General features: G+C 47.8%; 1 protein-coding gene across 2 annotated transcripts in view; it reads left to right on the forward strand.

Annotated features, from left to right (window-relative positions):
• Positions 1–18,869, forward strand: part of Asic2 (acid sensing ion channel subunit 2) — a 1,077,068-nt gene extending 1,058,199 nt beyond the window's left edge. For both annotated transcript variants that reach the window (XM_013067767.3, XM_004870614.4), the window contains exons 4-10: positions 4,730–4,880; positions 7,190–7,246; positions 9,166–9,319; positions 11,293–11,384; positions 14,651–14,730; positions 16,421–16,489; positions 17,925–18,869. In XM_013067767.3, coding sequence (XP_012923221.1) covers positions 4,730–4,880; positions 7,190–7,246; positions 9,166–9,319; positions 11,293–11,384; positions 14,651–14,730; positions 16,421–16,489; positions 17,925–18,026 — 705 coding nt within the window. In that variant the 3' untranslated portion in view covers positions 18,027–18,869. The remainder of the gene's footprint in view (positions 1–4,729; positions 4,881–7,189; positions 7,247–9,165; positions 9,320–11,292; positions 11,385–14,650; positions 14,731–16,420; positions 16,490–17,924) is intronic.
• The last annotated feature ends 2,642 nt before the right edge of the window (positions 18,870–21,511 follow it).

Raw genomic sequence — 21,511 nt, forward strand, 5'->3', positions numbered from 1 at the left:
CACTGTAAATCCTGGAGCAACAACTGAAAATAATAATACAAGGATGTATAAATCAAAAGCCAATCAAGGAGATAGAAGAAGCTACTAAAACAATACTCAGCCCAAAAGGAGTCAGAAAAGAAAACATAAAAATGGAGACACATAGGAAACAAAGAGCAAGATGGAGACTTCAACCATATCAAGAATTGCATTAAGTCTGAATAGATCAAACCCTCCAATTAAAAGACACAGATATCCCAGCACAACCACCACCCCCCCAAAAAAGAAGACAGAAGTTATCAGGTAGGATAAAATAGCAGCACTCAGATAAGCTGTCTACTTTAACCAACATTCAAATAGACTGTATTTTAAATTTATAAAAATTTCAACAGGTGAAAAGTAAAAGTATGGACAAAAACAAAAATTAAATGATGGAAAAAATGAACAGTCTAAGAAAATTGCCATGTCTGTATCATACCGAGTAAGGTTCAAAACAAAGGTACTGCAGAACATAAAGAGGGTTATTTTACAATGATAAAAAGATAAATTCTTGAGTAACATATAACAATCCTCAACATGTGTATGAATAATAATGTTTTAAAAATACACAAGCAAATGTTAACAGAACTGAAGGAAGAAACAAACAGATCCAGTCAGAGATTTCAATATCCCTGTCTCAGCAATTGATGAGTAAATAGAAGAGAATCAGTAAAGATATAGATTTGAGTAACACTATAAAACAATTTAACCTAATTGCTTGTTATGAAACACTACACTAAGAATTACAGAATGCACATACTTTTCAAGTGTACATGGAGGATTCACCGAGATAGACCATATGCCAGATTATAAAACAAATCTCAATAAATGTTGAAGGAATAAAAATGAGGGGAATACATTTTCTGACCCAAGCATAATTGAATTTGAAATCAATAAGAAGGAAAATGAGACAGAGCACAAACTGCCCCCTTTAGGCATGAGAAGACATCACCACAGTTTCAAAAGACATTTTTAAATGGTAAAGGACAACTTCAGGTTAATGAATTCAAAAACAGGTAAAATAACCAGTTCCTTGGGTCCAAGGGGGATGCAAGTTACCAAAACTAGCACAAGAGGAATTAGAAAATCTGAATGTCTCTGTATCTATTAAAGAAATTGAATTCATAATTAAAAATTTTGCACACCTACTCAATCACCAGGTCTACACGGCTTCACTGGTCAACCTACCAAGTTATAAATGATACTAATGCTACACAAACTCAGAAAACAGAAATTCAGAGAAAGATAAAACATTTTCTAACTTTTTTTGTGAGATCAATACAATCCCAATACTAAACTTTGATAAGGATATAACATGAAAAGTAAATGAAATAGAATATCCTTCTTGAAGGGTGCAAAAATCCTTGATGAAATATTAGCACTTAAATAGAGCAATATATAAAGAGGATAATAAATCAAGACAAAGTGGGGTTGATCCTAAGAATATAAGATGGGTCCAACATCTATAGACCAATCAATATCATTCACCATATTACTAAAATAAAGGAGAGAAACTGTATGATTATCTCCATAGAAGCAGATTGCACATCTGCCAAAATATCATAGTATTGATTTTTTTAAAAACCTTCATCAAATTAGAAATAGGACAGAACTTCCTCAGTCTAACAAAGACATTTAAAAAATATATACGCCTAACATATTTAATAGTGAAATAGTGAACTTTTTCCTCCTAAGGTCAGGATAAAGACAAGAATATCCTTTCTCTCCAGTTTTTTCCAACCTCATACTGGAATTTCTAGCCAATGCAATGAAGCAAGAATGAAGACTAGAAACAAAGAAGTAAATTTCAGCTATAAAAAAGAAGGCACTGCTGATACATGCAAGAGCATGAATCAATCTCAAAAACATTATGCTGAGAAAAAGAAATCAGACACAAAGGAATGCACACTCTTTTATTCTATTTATATAAAACCTAGGACAGGCAAAAATCATTTGTAATGACAGAAAGCAGCTCAGTGGTTCCCTGAAGCCTGCTGAGGGTGAGTGACTACAAATAGGGAAATGTTAGGAGTTACTGGAAGTGCTCTAATCTTGATTATAATGATTACTACAGGAATACAATTTTTAATTTATATTTAAATTATACATTAAGTTGATACATTTCTTATATATATAAATTTTACCTTAATGAAGGTGATTTTAAAAGTAGGAAAAATAGATATCATTAAGAAAATGAAAAGGTAAGCCACAGACTATAGTGACTCAGAGAGAATATTGACAATACATATATCTGACAAAGGACTTGAATCCAGACTATATGGACAGCTCTTCCAATTCAAAAATAAAAGTGAGAAGTAAACAAGGTTTGTTTGATGGGTGAAAGACTTAGACACTTCATAAAAGATAAGACCTCTATATGAATGGTTCAGTATACACACAAAATTATCTCAAAATCATGAATCATCAGAGAAGTGCAAGTGGAACAATGTGATACCACTGTACACCTACAAGAATGACCAAAATCAAAAAGATGACAAAGTCAAAATCTGGCATGGATGTGAAGAAACTACAACTCTCATACACTCCTGGGGGGAAGAGAAAATAGTAGGATCACTTTAGATGGTAGTTGGGCAGTTTCTTGTGAAATTATGCCCATACCTACCTTAGAAGACAACTATTCCACTTCTAGCCATTTACTAAAGAAAAACTAAAACTTGTGCCCACAAAATGACTTATAAATGAATATTCATAGGGTTTTTCTCATAATTATCAAAAACTGCAAACAATTTAAAGCCCATCATTGGGTGAATGGATAAACATTGTAGTGAAAAATTCATATAGTGAAAAACTACCCATGGTTAAAAAAAAAAAAGGAATGACATCCTAATGCAGGAAAGCATGGGAATAAACCTCAAAAACATCACATTGGGTGAAAGAAGCCAGACACAAAAGAGGAATAGTGTGAGCTTTCATTCAGAAGAAGTTTGAGAACAGGCAAGCCAAGCTGTGGGAGTGGAATTCATAACAGTGATTGCCTGAGTGTTAGGTGAACTTCTTGGAAGGGGCATGAAGGGACTTGCTAGAGTGATAAAAATGTCCTGTCTTGATTGATGCAATGGTTACACAGGAATACATTTATCAGGATTTGAACTGTTCACTTAAAATGTACACATCTTATCCCTTAATCTTAAAAAATAGGTGTGAAGGACTTACCTTGAGGCTTAACACATAGTACATGCTCAACAGCCATGAATTCTCCCATTCCTTACCCTCCTCTCCCCATCCTCATCAGGCAGATGTCATAGGTGTTCAGTTTGGTTTGGTTTGGGTTGGGTTGGGTTTTCAGTACTGGGGGGTTGAACTCAAGGCTTTCACACCAAACTATATCCCCAGCCCTTTTTAAAATTCTTTAATTTGGGGATGGGTCTTGCTAAGTCACTAAATTGCCCAAGCTGGGCTCAAACTTGCAATTCTCCTGCTAGCATAACAAAGTGCTGGGATTACAGGCATGTGCTACCATGCCTGACAGATGTTAGAACCCTATTTATTGTCACTGCACCTCTGGGACTAGCAGTGTCATTTTCCCCAGAGGGGCCTCACCCCAGAGTGATCAGAATTATAAATAATAGCCTAAAGAGCCACTTCATCCTGAATTTGCCTCTGGGTTTTGTCCTCCAAGTCTGGGTCTGGGGTTCCAGTTTAATTGGGTCAGTCCAAGAGCCTGGAGATGATAAGGTGTGAAAATGGGAAGGCACCACATAGATAAGAGACTTGAGGGGCGGGGATGTAGCTCGGTGTTGCTCCACCTGCCTGGAAAGTGCAAGGTCCTGAGTTCAATTCCAGTACGGGGCCGGTGGGGGGGGGGGGACTGACTCTGAGAGGAATAATGTTTAGGGGAAGATTGTAAAAGATGAGGAAGATGCAGACCCAGATGTTGATGGCCGGGAAGCTCAGTGGAGTTGAGATTGGCACATCATCGATGGTCCATGAGTATTTGTTGATTGAAAAGGTGGGTGAATGAGCCAGAATCTGCAGAGGCTGAAGAAGCAGCAACCTCCAGGGCTGAGGTGGACTAATAGTCAACCTGTAACTCCCAGCTGAACTGAATCAATGTGGTCTGGGCATGGAGGAACCACCTGAAGATTGTTACCAATAGCCATAAAAAGACCTGGAGAGGAAGATCTGCCTGTTGATTTGCTAGGAGAAGCTTGCTTCGGATGGTTTTCCTGATGCAAACTAGGATGTTCTCATTGGAAAAGGAGCTCGAGCCCTCACTGTTGCTGGGAATGGCTGCTGTTTTCGTCAAGGGAGCCCTGATCTTCACCGTGAGGATCACTTCCTGGCTCCAATGTGGATCCCTCAGCTTGGTGGCAGAAATCCTTCATCTCACCAGCATAGATGCTCTGGCTTCCACCACTGGCCTTTGGCCCTTCCAGGTGCAGATCCTCAATATACACAAGCATGAGACATTGCCGTGGGCTCTAGGCCACTGGCTGGACTCAAGGAGGACATTGCCTTGGACTCTAGGCCTTCAGCTGGACTTATGTGGCAAACTTCTGGGATCTAGGCCCTCAGCTGAATCCTTTGGGCTTCTAATCTTTGGCTAATCTCTTCCATTCCTTTGCATTTAAATCTTTGGGTAATTATCATAAAATAACCTTATGTTATGTGTCCTGTATTTAATGTATTCCCTTGCAGAATCCTTCTGACTACAACAAGGGCTGATGTCTGCCCCAATCCTGTCTTGCAGCTCACATACCTGCCCCCGCCCTGGGGTGAGTGCCGATCCTCAGAGATGGGGCTGGACTTCTTTCCTGTTTACAGTATCACCGCCTGTCGCATTGACTGTGAGACCCGCTACATTGTGGAGAACTGCAACTGCCGGATGGTCCACATGCCAGGTGGGTGCCAAGCCTTCTTTGCATTCCCCACCCCATGGGAAACACATCACCCACTCCACTAGGATCCAGAGGGGCATGGTTCTGGGAAGACTCTGTTACTTGGTAACTGAGTATTTAGAAGCCAGATAAAAACAGTCAGCTCAGCAACCAAAGCAGCATCTCAGTGTCCAGGAGTGTCCAGATGTTAGGAGAATGCTCACCCCATTGTTCAACATTCGCCAATTGTTTGCCACTCTGACCTCTTAGAGTTTAGTGTCCAAATAACCAGATGCTTGCAGTTCTTGCCACCTGGTGTGGTACATGTTTGAACACCCAGATGTCCGCTGCTGTCATCCAGATGTTTCCCTTCTTGGATCCAAATGTCTAGCACTCTTTCAAGTGAGGCAAAGTCTATTAGCCAGCAAGTCAGTGTGTGTGTACTGACACTTCTGTTGTCAGACTAATAATGCACGTTACCATCTCATTAGAGGCAGTCAGCATGTTGGAGGCAGAGCGTGGAGTGGACTGGGTATTGGGCAGGAGTTTGGTGCCGCGGCAGAGAGGGATGATTGGGGCTCAACCCAGGGGCCTTGGCCTCTAGTTCAAGCACCTATATTCACTTACTGTGTGACCTTTACAAGTTGAGTAAGCTCCCTTTTCTCACTTTCATTGTCTTTAAAACAAAATCAGTAGCTGTTATGCGGATAAAATTAGGCTAGGATATAAAAATGGATTGCAAACCGCAGACATCAGTGGTTGTTCTGTTGTCTCATAAAAGGAAGGGAAGCAAAAGTCATGTTGGCTGAGGACTTACTATGTGCCAGGAACATGTTACACTTCATGGTTGTTAATTCATGGTTATATCATACTTTATGTTCATGGAACAAAATCCTTATATTATACCTGGAGGTCATCACCAATTGCTTTCCGCTGCAACCATCTCTGTAGTGAACATCCTTATAGCTGAATTCTGAATTGCATCATGAATAATTGGTAATTTTTTTAGTAATCAGAGATTAGAACTATTGAATTTTTAAAAGACTCAGTCAAAAGGAACTTTGCCAAGATGATTAAGGTTGCTACCCTTAAGACGGAAAGGTGATCAGGGTGAGTCCAATCTAAACACAAGTGTCTTAAAATCAGGGTCCCTTCCCCAGCTAAGGTCAGAGAGATGCAATTCTTTTGACTTTGAAGATGGGTGGTCCCTGAATGTAGGGTGGCCTCAAGAAACTGAAAAGGCAGGGAAATGAACCCTCCACTCGAGCCTCCAGGAAAGCATGTGCCCTCACAATACCTTGATGTTAGCCCAGGAAGACCTGTGTCTGACATCTGACCAACAAATCTGTAAGAGTATAAATTTATGTCTCTTTAATTAATAATACTAAAATTGCCTCTGAGCTTCCTAGAAGACAGAGTGAAAAAAGGAAACATGACATCTAAACTATTATAAGAAAGAGGGAAATCTAACAGCTCTTTAACTCTGAAAAAGAGTTTTAGGGAAATAATTAGAAAAAGAAATTGTAGAGGATTTTAACTTTAGCACTTCTGAAAGGAAAAATAAAGATCTTGGATTTCTACAGAGAGCCCAGAAAGGGAAATCCAGCACTGGTGGATGTTACTTGCCTGATGCTCAGCCTGAGCCACCAACCAGTGAAGTTTGCCAGGAAGCCTGACCCAAAAGCAAGCAGGCAAAGAAGAGAATTCCATCATTCCCCCTGGGTCACTATCACTGACATTTCCGCTGCTAATGCGGAGTTAAGGGTGGAGCAAAGAGAAAGCACAAAGAAGCCCTTGTTCCCTTGCAGCGGGGTGGGGTGCCAAGAAGCCCTCCAGCTTCGGGCCAGGTGGCCTCTGATCAGAGCCCACAGCCATCTCTGTCAGCTGTCATGTCCCGGGAGGCAGGGTACTTATGCCTCAGCTCCCTCACAGGTAGAACAGTTGCACTATTTCCTAGTTGAAAGGCTCCCTGTGCAGACAGGTGAGACCATGCCCAGCCATGCCTGGAAGGGACTTTCCTCCACCTCTCTGTCCTCAGTCCCCCAGCCAAGCTCCCCTGTCACCCACAGGAACTGGGAGGACCTACAGAGCCACCTGGGAGAAATCAGCCAGACATGTCCTGCTTTCTGTCCTGCCCAAGCCCACAGAGCATGTCAGAGCACGGTCTTCCAGTTCTGAGAACACTGACCATTGACTCTGATCACTGACGTCCACTGGAGGCTGCTGCCCCTGCGGGACCAGGAGGCACTCACTGCCCCAGCCCAGGGAGGGAGGTCCTGCTGACATGCACAGTTCTGCCTAAGTAACTGTCCCTCGGGTGTCTCTCTGTGCAGGGGATGCCCCTTTCTGCACGCCGGAGCAGCACAAGGAGTGTGCAGAGCCTGCTCTAGGTCAGTACTGGGGGTTGGGGGGGGTGGGTCAAGGGCATAGAGGTCATCTGAGCATTGTGGGGGATGGAGTAGGAGGAATAAATAGAGAGAGGGAGGAAAGAGGCTGGGCAGGATAGAGTCTCCCTGCAGGCAGGGGAGAGAGTGGAAAGAAGGAAGGAAGGAATCCATGCAAGTAGATGAAAGTTGGAAAGGGGGCCAGGGAAAGAAGAGAGGAACAGATGTGAAGATGAAGGGGTGGATTTCAGGGAGAACAGAGGATGCTAAGGGATACAGGAGAGGACAGATGAAGAGAAGATGGGCACTGGAATACCTGTAATATCTTCCCTCACATACTCTTCTGGTATTCACATGCAAAAGCCAAGGGTATTCCAAAGCAATCCTGTCTTTCCTTGGACACCAGCGGTGAGGGGAAGGCTGGGAGGTAAGGTCGGGTTTACATTCTGTGTGCAAAGTGGAAGGCCTCCAGCCCTCCCCTCCTCCTGAGCCAGCCTGCTGGGTGCCTGCTGGTTAGAAGGACTCTGTTGACTCCCCAGCTGGGAGACTGCAGGCTGAGATGGCACCAACAAGATGCAGCCCCACAGCCAGACTTGCTCCCCACACCCACCTCTCCACACCTGGGAAATGGTTTACCATCGAGACAAGCACAGAGAATTTCCAACAGCATGGTCTCAAGTTCATTCATAAGTCGTATTTGATGGAGCTAAGTGGGAGCAGAGCTGGACTCCTGTTCAGGTGGATTCAGAAGGACGAGGCAGGGAGTGACTTGCGGAGCTTACAAAGACTCAGACTTTCTTTGGAATCAAGACTCTGCAAGCCGGAATGTAGCTCAGTGGTTCTGCCACCTGCCTTGAAAGCAAAAGGTTCTGAGTTTGATCCCCAGTGCCAAACAAACAAACAAACAGAGAAGAACAAAGACCTGGCAAAACCCAAGGGTGGCCAGAAATACTGAAATGGCTCTAGGAAAGGAGAGGCGAAAAGAGGGAGGTACAGGAAAATTATTCACATGCTTGTTCAAATGATAAGGAAAAGTTTTTGACTATTTACAGTAGATCTCCATTACAACAGGAGAGGACGTGGGGCTCAACTCAGAAGCCTGCAAAGCCATTTGGGGATCCACAGCCAACAGTCACTGTGAGGGTCAGCAGACAGAAACTCAATGGAGGAGATTTTAAGGACAGGGAGGGTCCTGCCAGGCAGACTTAGGATTCGAAGGAGGCAGGCCAGGTTGATTAGGTGTCCAGGGTGGGTACTCACTCTAAACTGCAGGATTCTTGCTAAAGCTAGGCGAGACAGGCACAATGAACTTGAGTCAAGGTCTGGTTAAGAAGAATGCTCAGAAGAGCTGGCTAAAGTTTGGTCAAGAAAGGAGTGAGGTTAGGTGGGGCCACACAGAGTTGGGATCCCAGCTACTCAGAAGGCTGAGGCAGGAGGACCATGAGTTTAAGACCACCCTGGACAATTTAGTGAGACCCTGTCCTGAAATTTAAAAATCTTTTTAAATGGCTAAAGATATAGTTCAGTTTGAAGGTCCTGGGTTCAATCAAAAGAAAGAAAGAGAGAAAGAAAAAAGAAGGAAAGAGGGAAAGAAAGAGAAAAAGAAAGAAAGTGGGGGCTGGGGATTTAGCTCAGTGGTTCTGGTGCCTGCCTCGCAAGTGCAAGATCCCAAGTTTGATCCCCAGTACCAAAAAGAAAAAATAGATAAAGGGTGACATAACAGTACTGCAACTGCAAAGCAAAAGAAAACAAGACCAACCTACAGCCAAAGCCAGGTCCTCTATCTCCAAGATTCCTCCCCCTCCTTCCTGAGATCAGCACTCCCTCCCAACTCGCTTCTCAGCTGCTAGAATCCAGCTGGGCTGGACTGGAAGTCTCTGCTCCCACACCTGATTAAGAACCCCCCCACATCCTCTCGCCTCCAGGTCTTCTGGCAGAAAAGGACAGCAATTACTGTCTCTGCAGGACCCCCTGCAATCTGACCCGCTACAACAAAGAGCTCTCCATGGTGAAGATCCCCAGCAAAACATCAGCCAAGTACCTGGAGAAGAAATTTAACAAATCAGAAAAATATATCTCGTAAGTTAAGTGGGCATCGTGGGGAGGGGGTAGGAGGGAATGGATCAAGAGGAAATTGAAGGCCATGCAAGAGGAGAGCAATAGTAAGCATTTAGTGCAATTTAGCAAACATTAATTGTGCACCTGTGTTCTGAGCTTGGCATCTCAGAATCCACAAAAAGATGACTTAAGGCTCAGCTTCTGGCCTTGAGGAGTTTGTTGTCTCCTAGGAGGGACAAGTACATGATTGAATGCCATATCTGCATGTGCACATGGTAAGAGGAAGTGATAGACTACCTGCAGTTTGTGTGGAGGGGAGGTCAGGAAAAGCTTGAGAGATTTTCAGGATGCACTGACATTTTCCAGGCAGACCTTGCATGTTCTGTTTCCTCTGCCTGGAGTGTTTTCCTGCCACTGTCCATCTACCTGGTTCCTCAATGTACAAGTCTCTGTTTAAATGACATATCCTCAAACAGCTACATTTGGCTTCCTCCTGTTAATTTTCTCCCCAAGTACTCTGGTTTTTCCTTTATAGTACTGACTGCAGTATCTAATTATGTATTCCAGTTGTGGTTCCTTGTTTCAGTACCTGCCTGCCCCATTAGATCTAAAGCCTCCTGAGGGCCCGAGCCTCTCTTTTTTGTTCTCTGCTTCTACCAAGTACTAGTGAAGCATCTGACAGAATGGGCACTCAAAAAATATCTTTTAAGGGAGCGAATGAATGAATGAAGGGCCTAGAAGAGGGTGTCCCAGCAGAGGTAAAGCAGGGAGAATTGGCACAGGGCAGACAAGAGACAGAAGGGAAGGTGGACAAGAGGATCTGTTGGGCTGAGGGGGGGAGTGGAAGATTGTGGGGTGCAGGGGGTACTTTAGCCTAAAAGAACAGGAAACCACTGAAGAGTCAGAAAGTAATAGGCTCAGATTTATAGTTTAGACCACTGCTCTCCAATAGAACAATCTGCAATGATGGAAATGTTCTACATCTGTGGGATCCAATATGGTAGCCACTAGACACGGGGAGGCTGTCAAGCATGTGAAATGTTGCTTGTGTGACCAAAGAACTGAACTACAATGTGATTTTGTTTGAGTCATTGTGACCCTTTTAGAAAGGCCCTTCAGATGGCAGTGGAGGAGACGGGTGGACAGGGTGGGGAGAGGGGGAGCTTGTTAGAGGCAGTGGCCGTAAACCAGCCAAGACACAGTGAGGCTTTGAATGGCTCCTGGGTGAACTGTGCATTGAACAGGAAGGGTCAGCTCCTGTCTTCCACAGCCTCTCCATCCTGCCACAGCAGTCCCGCAGGGGACAGCTTCTGCTCAGTAGGCTGAGAACAGAGGCGTGGAGGGCAAGTTGAACCACACTGAAGTAGATGGGGATGTAGGAGATGCCAGGCCCCACTGTTTAGAGGGCATTCTTTGGGCAGAGATGACTTTTACTGTCAAGATGTGTCTCATTAACACACCTGCAAAAGGAGCCATAGCACTTCTGCTAGAACTACCCCTACCCACGCCAGAAATCAGTTGTCCCCTAGAAATTTTCCCTGACTTGGCAAAGCTGGGGTAGGGCCTCCTACCAGGAGAAGCTGGTTGTCAGCCTCAGGAGGAATTTGGAGGCTCTCTGGATGGGGCAGGGCCAGCAGGTCAGCTGGGGCAGACACCCAGCCAGCCTGCTCAGGTGATTGCTGAGCTTGTTTTCATGCTAAGGACCCAGGTAGGCCCTTGGGGCTCCAAGCCTTGAAGCCAGGCAGGACTCCCAGAAAAGATGTCAAGAGAGCAGTTCAGATGGGACAAAAGGGGGCACCCGATAGAAGCCCGAGGTCCTGGGCTAGAGTCAGCATCTCACCTTCAAGCTCCAGTGCCACCACTAACCCATTCCACCTTTGGGCAAGCTCCCTGGGTCTCCATTTCTCCACCTGTCCCCAAGACAGCTGAGATAGAAGATCCCTGTGACTCCTGATGGTTCTAACCATGCATGGTACTGAATATTCCCTCTGCAGAGAGAACATCCTTGTTCTGGATATATTTTTTGAAGCTCTCAATTACGAGACAATTGAGCAGAAGAAGGCGTATGAAGTTGCTGCCTTACTTGGTAAGTCAGTGTCTGTTGCACAAATTTCCACCTCTCTTAGAGGATGGGAAGAAGGGAGGGCAGGTGGGCGGGAGGCAGGCAGACACATAGATATATAAGCCTGTGAGGGAGCCAGGCCTTGTAATTACTAATTGCTCCCTCTTTCCTTGCATGGCTCCTGCTCTAAAAAGGGTAGAATTCCAGTGCGGTAGATTTGGGGCCCAGTTCAATTGATAGCAAAGGCTTCAGATCCACCCACACACACACCCAAGCAGCAAGGAGGGTGAGCATAAAGGCCCCTCAGGGCCTTTCCAGTCCTGCCTCTTAGACTCCATGGTCTTCTCCTAGGCCAGAGTCAGATTCCTGGAGCCTAGAAGGAGGAAGAGGCACTGACAATGTCAGGGCCCCGGATGGAACCCATCCAAGGGCAATCTGGCTACATTGGGAAGACCAAGTGTTGCCCTCTGGACCAAGAGTCCTTTGTCAAACCCCAAAGAAGGGCTGCCCTCCCCAGATGTCCACCAGCCTGACTGCCACCCACGAGAGTTCACATTAGCTGCCCTGGCCCCACACACACATAGTGGACACAGGGGATGAATCCAACCCTGTCCCACACTCCCAAGACCCCTAAGAATATATGGCCCAAGGACCGACCCCTCAAGCCCTTCACCGTCTCCCACTCACTCTCAAGAGGGGACCCCATGTCTGCTCCTTACAGAGAGGAACAGCTGCTGTCTCTGTGACTGAACCAGGAGACAGTCATATCCTAAGAAGGGTAGGTACCTTCTACCTAGACATACAGGAGGAAGAGCTGGTTTTAAACCCAAGGGCTGCTATTTGCAGCTGTCAGGATGAGGGCAGGTGGCTTTTTGCCGTGTCTCATCTTCAGAATGGGTTTCATATTACCCGTTATGAGTTTGCCATGATGGTTAGATGTGATAAGGCTTTTAGCCCAGAGAAAGGCTGTGAATAGCAGTTTCTGGCCCTTAGGGAGTCATCATGCCAGGGATCCAGAGCCCACCTGGTGTATGGAGGGGCCACCTGACCATTTTCACACTTCCTCCAGGAGTCCAGGAACTGGGCTGGGCCACAGCTCAATGGCAGCTGGGTTAAGGTTGCTCAGGCCTCAGAGGTCACTGTGGCCTAAGGCACTGAGCCAAGAGATTCACACCCTGGGCCCCACAGTAGAGTTCTTGCCCCTCACCCACTCCAGTGAGTCCTGAAGGTGACACAGGACATATTTCCTTCTTTCCTCCAGCATAGGCTCAGCCTGTCATTCTCTTTCTCTCCTCTCTCTCTCTCTCTCTCTCAGATCAAGGAGGGCCTGAGCTCTGAATCTGTCATATCTGCATCAAATATGAGCATGAGCTTATTCCCAGCATCTTGTTCCCACCCAGAATAGCCTACTGAAGAATCAGGCTGCCATCTGTACCTCCTGTGACAAGAGCATGTGCCACTCGCAAACCCTCAGCCATCAGGCCCAGCCTGGCCGCCCCTCACCATCACCCGTAGTCGGTGCACACACACTGCATAGACACTCACCCCACACGTGCACACCCCACCCCAACCTATGCACACACACCAACCTTGGATCCATGTGCTGCACACAATTGCACACCTGCATGTCCCCATACACCAGCCAAACATAGCCCCAGAGACACACCATGCACACAGCAAGCCCAGGCAGACACACTGCGGGCCACTACACTACACACCTGTTACCTACACCTGCAGAGCACACGCAGAAATGTGCCCCACCCCCACATGCTCACACATGCTATCTGTTCTCACACCTACTCTCCCCATCTCCATAAACCCTCAGTGTGTGTGCCTAGACAGAGGTGGCCATCGTCCCATATACTCTGCCTACATCCACACCTTGCACCCTGGCATGCACCCTCCTCATACCACTGTGTTCCAGCCATGCTGCACACAAACACGAACACACCTCTCACAACTGACGTATGCGTATAGAAGTGCACATTCCCCAGTAAGCCCACATTAATGACTTTAGCCAGCGCAATCATAGAGGAAAGATGTGAAAGGGCGTTTCTTTGAGACTAGCATCAGGTTCCCTCCCCACCATCTCTTCCTTTACACTTGGGATGAGGGTGTTGGACTCCACCCAGCCATATGCAGGGGAGGAATGGGGCAGATCTGCCCACCAGGAAGTCCTCAGACCAAGTGATCAGTCTGGGATCTCCAGGAGGACTGTAGGCCCACCCCCAACAGCACCCCCATTCCCACCCTTCTCCCCAGCCAGCCAGAGATCAGAGCTGGGAAGGACTCTGCAGTTCCAAGCCTTCACCCTTTTCTGATCACCACCACCTAAATCCTTTGGAGGCAGGGCTGCTGAAAACATCAGGGTTTGTCAAAGCCATGCAAGTTAGTAGACATGCTGCAGACCTAGAGCCTTTTGCTTTATATGCTGCCTCTGCAGCAAAGTGGCTTGAGCTTCTGAGGGACCTGGGACCTTTGAGAATCTCATAAGAGCTGTCTGCTGTCTGGCTACAAATGCCCAGGTGCACATGTACCTTACCATCTCTTTTACTGGGTTTCCAAGCATCTGAGGTCCTCCCAAGAAAGTGATTCTCAAACCCTGGTGGACCTGAAAACCACCTTTGGAATTTAAAAATTTCGACATTCATACCTCAACCCCAGAGACTTTGATTCTCTAGTCCCAAGGTATATCTAGGTATCTACACGGATGACAAGGCTCCTACGAGAACTTGATGCTGGGAACCAGAAGACAAATCTAGCAAAACTTTGACCCTGGGGGCCCCTACATCCCAGGATGGAAACCTGTGCTCTAAAAGGAGACTACATTGAACACTGACCAATGGATGGGGACAGAGGGGTTATCCCCTGTGACCTGATCCCAAGGGTAGGAGGTGCCACAAGGTGGTCATGCCAGGTTGGTAGGTGGGAGCATCTGTCTTGCCACTGCTCCTAAGACCTTCACCCAGGGCACTGATGCAGGGCCCTCAGGCTAGACTGTGCCGCATCCAGGGCAAGAACCCTCATCTCATCCCTCCTCCCAGTGCAGAGCCACATAGGATGTGGTCAGTGTAATTCTGAGAGCCACTGGGCCAGCCCAGGATATTCCCCTGCTCCCCACTGGATCCTGCCACACTCAGCTCTCAGAGCTACAGAGTGGGGGTGACAAGGCCCAGGCTCCTGTGGAGGGGCACAGTCCAGAGTGCTGGCTTCCTCCCTCTTTGTAGCTCACCCTCTCCTGGAAGCCACATAAGTAAAACCACCTCTTTTGGTCTTTTCCTTCTCTCCAGGTGACATCGGTGGTCAGATGGGGTTGTTTATTGGTGCTAGTATCCTTACAATACTAGAGCTCTTTGATTATATTTATGAGGTAAGTGTTGGGGTTGCCGTTGGGGAAGTGACCACATCCTCATGCTGCCCCCAGATTTAGAACCAAGGCATGGCAGAGGCAATGGCCTGACCCTACCCACCACAGCCTGCTTCTTCTGCTGTGAGTCCACACTGTTTCATCACGTGATCCTAGGCACAGGGGTGAAGGCAGAGTCTTAAGGATGGTGGATATAACAGAAGGGAAGCCATGGTCCTATCGTCAGGAGGCTGTCTACCCTGCAGTGAGGGAGGGGAGGAAGGGGCCAGACTCTGTGCAGCCCAGCCCTGAGCCCCTACTGGAGCAAGGCTGGAGGCAGTGACTTCACAACATGAGTGTGTCCACATCTATACACAGTTACGGTACACACACAGCACATCACACTCTCACACATCACACTCACACATACACACATCGCACTTACACCATGCACTCACACATATGCACACCATACCCACACACACACATCATGCCCAAGCCTGCCCTCTGGAGGTCTGTTCTTCAGTCTCTGCCCTGTAGTGTTCCGTGGCCTGCCCAGTGCCATCACTTTGTCAGCCCCAGTGAGGACACAGTGACACACGCCAGCCTCCTACCGGCTCTCAGTCTGAGGAGATGTCTCCCTCAAGAGGCAGCCGGAACAAAGCTTCTGGAAGCTCCTCAGACAGAGATAGTAGCCTCTTCATCTGGAGCTCCTGGATTTTGCCAGCGCCTGCCATGCCCCTGAACCCAGCCAGAGGTAGCACCCCCAGACGCTCCACTGAGTGTTAAGCTGGGCAAAGAGCTCCAGAGCTCAGGCGGCCACCTGAAGAGCAGGATCACTGAGTTACAAGCCAACCTGCACTAGGAAATACAGCCTGCATGTGATCTGTCCCAGCCCCGTCCTGACACCGTGAGCACCTCCAAACCCTTGGCTGTGAGACACCAGTGCCCTTCACCCCGCACTGCGACTCTCTGACACAAGCACAACAGTCCTAAGAAGTGCCTGCGAGTACCCCAGCCCCGGACCTCCTAACCAGCACACAGGAGCTGAAGAGCAGCATTCTGCCACCCAGGGAAGGCTGCTCATGGCCCAAGACCACTGGGAATCATTAAGGGGAGCTGTGGGAGCCCCATGACCAGGGTCCTCTGGAGACTCTCTACATGATGACCCCAAGCCAGGTTTTGCTTGTTAATTCGTGTGAAAAGCTATACAAAGTGATGGCGACTGACTCACACTGGGTAACATATTTAAGGAATACCTTCTATTGTTCGGAATAAAATGTAATGAACTGAGGGCTGCCCTCATCATGTGAACTGGGGAGTTCTTTGGCCCTGAAAGTGAATAATGGTCTGTCCCCAACCACTCTCAGAAAGGGGGTCCTAGGCTGCTCCTGGGACCAACAGGGAGCCCGTCATACCAGTCATATCCTTCCATTTATCTGACTCTGTCTCAGAACACAGTCCACACTGCAAGGCAGGGCTCTCCTACTCTCTTTTCCAAGTCTTCTGTCCAGCAACAAAAGCCTGTGTCAGCCAAAAGGTTGGGCTGAGACAAATGGGCTCTTGGAGCTGCCTGCCAGGCTGGGCTCTTGCCAAAGCCCAGATAGTCACTCACTGCCCCTGCAGCTCCCCAGTGGAGTGTAGGGGAGGGAAGCCCCTCTACTTTTGCACCATCCTCCTGGCCTGACCACCCCCTTCCTGCTTTTTTTTGCAGCTGATCAAAGAAAAGTTATTAGACCTGCTTGGCAAAGAGGAAGATGAAGGGAGCCATGACGAGAATGTGGTAAGAGCAGTTCCCAGGTCAGTCCCACAATCCATGGACACTCCAAGTGAGCCTTATGCCAAGGTCCAGTGGGTGAGCCATGGATGCAGCTGATCCCAGGAGGGTCCTGCTTGGCCCAGTCCAGCTTCTCCCAATCCATCGTCTCACAGCCTGAGTAGAGCAAGAGGGGCTCTCATAGGGCTACTTCCTTACTCTCTAGGGATGGCGAAATGCAAGCAGAGTATTGCCATCATTTAGCCCATTTGAAGGGGACCCAGAGTATGGAGCTCTGTGAAGGTGGTAGTAGCAATAATGCCCATGGCACATGTTGGGCACTGTCCTGTGTGCTTGTGTGGACCAACTCATTGCAGCCACACTGTCATCCTACAGTAAGGTCTGTCTTTATCTTCTTTTTCTATTTGAGGCCATTGCAGCCCAGAGGCCAGTGTCACACAGCTTTTGAACATCAGAGCTGGAATCCAGGCACCTCTTACACTGCCCTACTTTTTTGCCTCTTTCCTCCAGCCAGAGAGGCACCACCTGTTAGGGCTGTCCATCATTTTCCTCCCAGACTCAGTCTACTCCTGGCTCAGGTCATGGCTGACTAGTGCAGGTATTACCAACTTTCCCCACCCAGTGGGGGGACCCCAAATCAGCACCTAGAAGGACACCTCCATTGAGTGGCTGTTACCCCCCAACTCGACCAATCCCAAATGGGCCCAGCCCCTTCTCCTGTATGGACTCCTGTATGTTGCAGATCCTGTCCCTACCTATCTCTCGGGACCTATCTTTGATCTCCCAGCTCCAGCACCTTCTGCAGGAGAACAAAAGGCAACCTCTGAGGAAAGAGAGGACAGTATAGGAGGTGCCCAGACTCTGGTCTATGCTGGCCTGGCTGGATCCCAGGTTTCCCACTTCCTAGCTATGTGCCGGGCCGGGGGAGGGGGGTCAAGCTACAGAACCTCCCTGAGCGTCTGCATCAGATCATAGGGTCTCAGAGGGTTGTCACAGGATCAAGAGAGATGATGCTGACAAATGAATCAGCACAGCATCTAGGTGACAGTAAGTGCTCAGCAATTGGTGGCTACCTCCTTACCCTCACTTCCCCTCCTTCCTTCAAAATGTCTCAGAGTTATGGCCTCCCTTCCACCCTGCTCCCCTTCCCCCACCTATCCACATCAAATGTCTCCCAAATTCCTGGCACAGCCTCCTGGGGAATTTCCCTGCTCCTATCTTTTACGGCCTCCTGCCCACTGCAGCGTGAAGCCACCTGAAGACTCGGAGCCATATCAGGCTCCGTCTGCTCTGACTCACAGCTGCTCCTCCCTGGGGCCCTCACCCTAAAAGTCTGATCAGCTCTGGAGCTGACCTATAGAGGCTCTGACCCTTTCTGCTTGACCTTGCCATGAATTTTCGCTGAATGAATGATAGACACTCACCTTCCCTTCCCCTGCAGAGTACTTGTGACACGATGCCAAACCACTCTGAAACCATCAGCCACACTGTGAATGTGCCCCTGCAGACGGCCCTGGGCACCTTGGAGGAGATTACCTGCTGACACCAATCGGGCCACCCAGCACCCTCCAAACAGACCTTAAGGCCCAAGACCCAGGACAGGGGTCAGCAAGCTCAGGTGGAATGGCCCCTGATGATGAAGGAAGCAAGAGCCCCCTATGCACACATTGCAGACTTCTACCAAACCTCGCTCCGGCCACGTCTGATATGAAGCGTCCCTGGGCCCCACCGTGCGTCCCTCGTAGGAGAGATGAGTCACACTCTGGAACTGTCCCAGAACCAACCTGCCATCACATCTCACTGCCAGATGTATAAAGCACCTGCATGCTCAGACTTCTTACAGCGCCACCTCTCCATCTGTCTTGTACATGACATTCCTCCACATGGTTTCCAGAGCCCACCCTGGCCTGTACAGTGGGACCAGATTCCAAGCTGGTCCGTGAGGGCAGGCTAGAGTCAACGCTGCACAATCAAGAGGGAAATTGCAGAACTCTACTCCGGTGGATCCTTGTGTAGTTTGTGAAGGTTCTTAACCTGCCCACAAACCCCTTTCCCCCGAACCGGCCCATGGGGATCTGGCCCTGAAGGTGATCAGCACCAACCTCCCCAGCACCTGTGGAGGTGACACAGTGGCCTGGGTGACCCCAGTCTCCACCCATGGAGCTACATCATTCTTCTCTCCCTGTGACACAGCTTGTGCAGTCTGATTCTTTTTAATTTCGGGGACTTTTTTGTTTGTCTATTGGAGATTTATTTTGTTTTGCTCTGTTTTACGGTTTTTGGTTTTGATGTTCTGAGGTTTGGTTTGGTCTTTTTTCCATTTTCTTTAGAGTTTATTTATTCGTGCTTCAAATCACAGTCATATTAAAAGCTGGTCTTGTGGAAATGACTGCATCATTTCTGCCTTTTCTCCACATCCTGGTCTCCATCCCTGTGGGCTCAGGAAAGAGCTAGACCTGACGGATCAAAGCTGCTGCTGATGTGTAGGCAAAGTTTCATGCAATAGCACCTCCCTCTACGAAACATGTACACTCTATATTAACTCTTATCACTCTTATGAAAATGGTTGATCACCACTTTGTCGGTGACTGCATGACCCACTAACAGGTTACAGCCATGTTCTGCAGGATGCTGTCCCAGACCATGTGGTATGACGAAGAGGCAGACTACCCACTCCTGAAAACCATCAAGAGGCCTGCTAAGCCCTCGGCCCTCTGTCTGTGACCCTGACTCCAGCCAACCCTCTCTGTGAGCTGGGCAGGACACAGGCCCCCAGCAAGGCCTTCCTCCCAGGATGTGGCCTATCTGATCTTTTCTCCTCTATACACCTTCTCTCCCCCATCAAAGTGACTTGCCCTGTCCCTCCAGAGGTCACCTCGTAACCTTTCTCCCGTGTTCCTGAGAGGGTGTCCAGGTAGCCAGGAGGTTGGGAGGTGCCTCTCCAGGACACGGGGCCACAACCTTTTAAGCTTCTTGGTGGTAAATGAGGGCTTCCTATTTAGGCACAGTCCTTGTCCTTCTGACCCCATGCTAGTCCCATAGCAACAATCCCCTGAGCTTAACTTTCAGCTCCCCCCACCAACTCAACCACTCCCAACCAGGCTCTCCCAAAAACAGTGAAGAAAACTTACAGTGGCTTGTGGCTTCCCTTCACACACACATACACAGAAAGCACTGGCCAGACTGGCTCAGGGTTCTGGTCCTACTCTACCATCCTCTTGTTTTCCTCCTCCTCCTCCTTCTTCTCCCCCTCCACTCCTAATGACCCACTAACACAAAGAAAAGTTATTGCCACAATTTCCCCAATGTGATGAACTGAAAAGGTCCCTTATCAGGAGTTAGCAGCCCTGACCCGTGACCTTCCTCCCTCAGTTAGCTGTGTGACGATAATGAGACCTGTCCCTCTCTGGGCTCAGCTCCTCCATTTCAGGATGAACACAATGTCTGTATGAAGGGAAGACGCAGAACCAGGTGGTCCCCTGAAGCCCCCTCAGACTCCATGTGCTATGACAGGACTCCATCCCCCAGCCAGTGGGACAAGTTGTAAGTACCTGTCACACTCATACACAAGCAGGGCCAGGAGCTGAAGTAGTGGGAACTCCAGAGAGCAGCTGGGACAGAAGCGCCCCATGGTTCCTTCCCCAAGCACTCTCGGCTGGGGTTGCCTCAGCTGTTAGCAAAGCTGGGCTTTCATTCTTAGAAACAGAGTGCAAGTGTCTGGCAAAGGCCCTGTGTTGTTTTCTATCACCAGGGTAGCAAATTGCCACTTTGTGGTTTACGATGGCACAGATGTATTGTCTTACTATTCTGTAGGTGAGATGTCTAACACAGGTCTCACTGGGCTAAAATCTAGGTGTCTATAAGACTACATTGCTTTCTGGAAGCTCCAAGGGAGAATCCACTTCCTTCCTTTTTTCAGCTTCTGGAGGCCGCCCACATTCCAGAACCAAGGCCCCTTCCTGCCTCTTCAAAGCCGCCGTGGTGAGTTGAGTCTTTCTTGCATCACCCACTCTAACCTCCTGTAACCACATCTCCCTCTAACTCTGACTTCTCTCTCCTCCCTCCTCCACTGGGACTCCACCTTGTGACCTATCAGGCCTGGCAGATAATCCAGGATAATTTCCCTCTCTGCAAGGTTATCACATCTTCAAAGTCCCTTTTACCATGTAAGGTTGCCTAGGCACAGGTTCCAGGGATTGGGATGTGGGCATCTTTAGGGGCCACTATCCTGCTTACCACGGGACTTTTGGACAACATAGCCTAATGCCCTAAGTTTCCAAGAAAGAAGGACAGAAACTGGCCCAGTGTCACCCAATAAATTAGCTGTGCACTATACTCTTAAATTCCCAGGCTCTCAATTCCATTTGTTGACCTATCAACATAACTCACAAAGAAAAGCATGTCTGAAAGAGATCGTCCTTCCAGACTTTGCCAGGGCATGGGAGTCCCCCTCCAGACATAAATTCACCCCTCAGAAGGACAGGGACCTAAAGGGTGGCCTCAGACTGCTCCTATCAGGGACAGGAACCAAATGAAATGTCTGTTCAAATAGTTGGTAGTCAATTTGATGCTTCTGCCTTGTACCAATTTAATAGCTTCGTAAATTTTTAAAAATCTATAGCTTAAGTTGCAATTTGAACTGCTTCATTGGATTTCTGGCTTCCTTTCAGGAAACAACAACAAAAAAAGGGGGATCGATTTGTGATGGAGAAAAGAATATCTGAACATATTTGGGTTGCTTTGGGCCCCACATATCCATGCAACCCTCCTGATTTGGGGATCTTGGCTTTCTTCAGCTTTGACCAGGCCTATATACTTACCCTGTCTAAAGAAAAATTCAAAAACTGTGTGTGTGTGTGTGTGTGTGTGTGTGTGTGTGAAATTCAAAACAGCAAACCAATAGCCAACTTCTGATAATGAATTGATTGTTAACAAAAGCTACAATATAAATTCCAGTGAGTGGTCAGGTGTTTCTTATTATCATTTCAAACAAATAACTCTGTGTGGAATCATTTCTTCAGTGAAGAC

The sequence above is a fragment of the Heterocephalus glaber genome, unplaced genomic scaffold (assembly GCF_053883595.1).
Source record: "Heterocephalus glaber isolate CG9 unplaced genomic scaffold, H.glaber_assembly_v1.0 deba00001564, whole genome shotgun sequence".
NCBI classification, from domain to species: Eukaryota; Metazoa; Chordata; class Mammalia; order Rodentia; family Bathyergidae; genus Heterocephalus; species Heterocephalus glaber.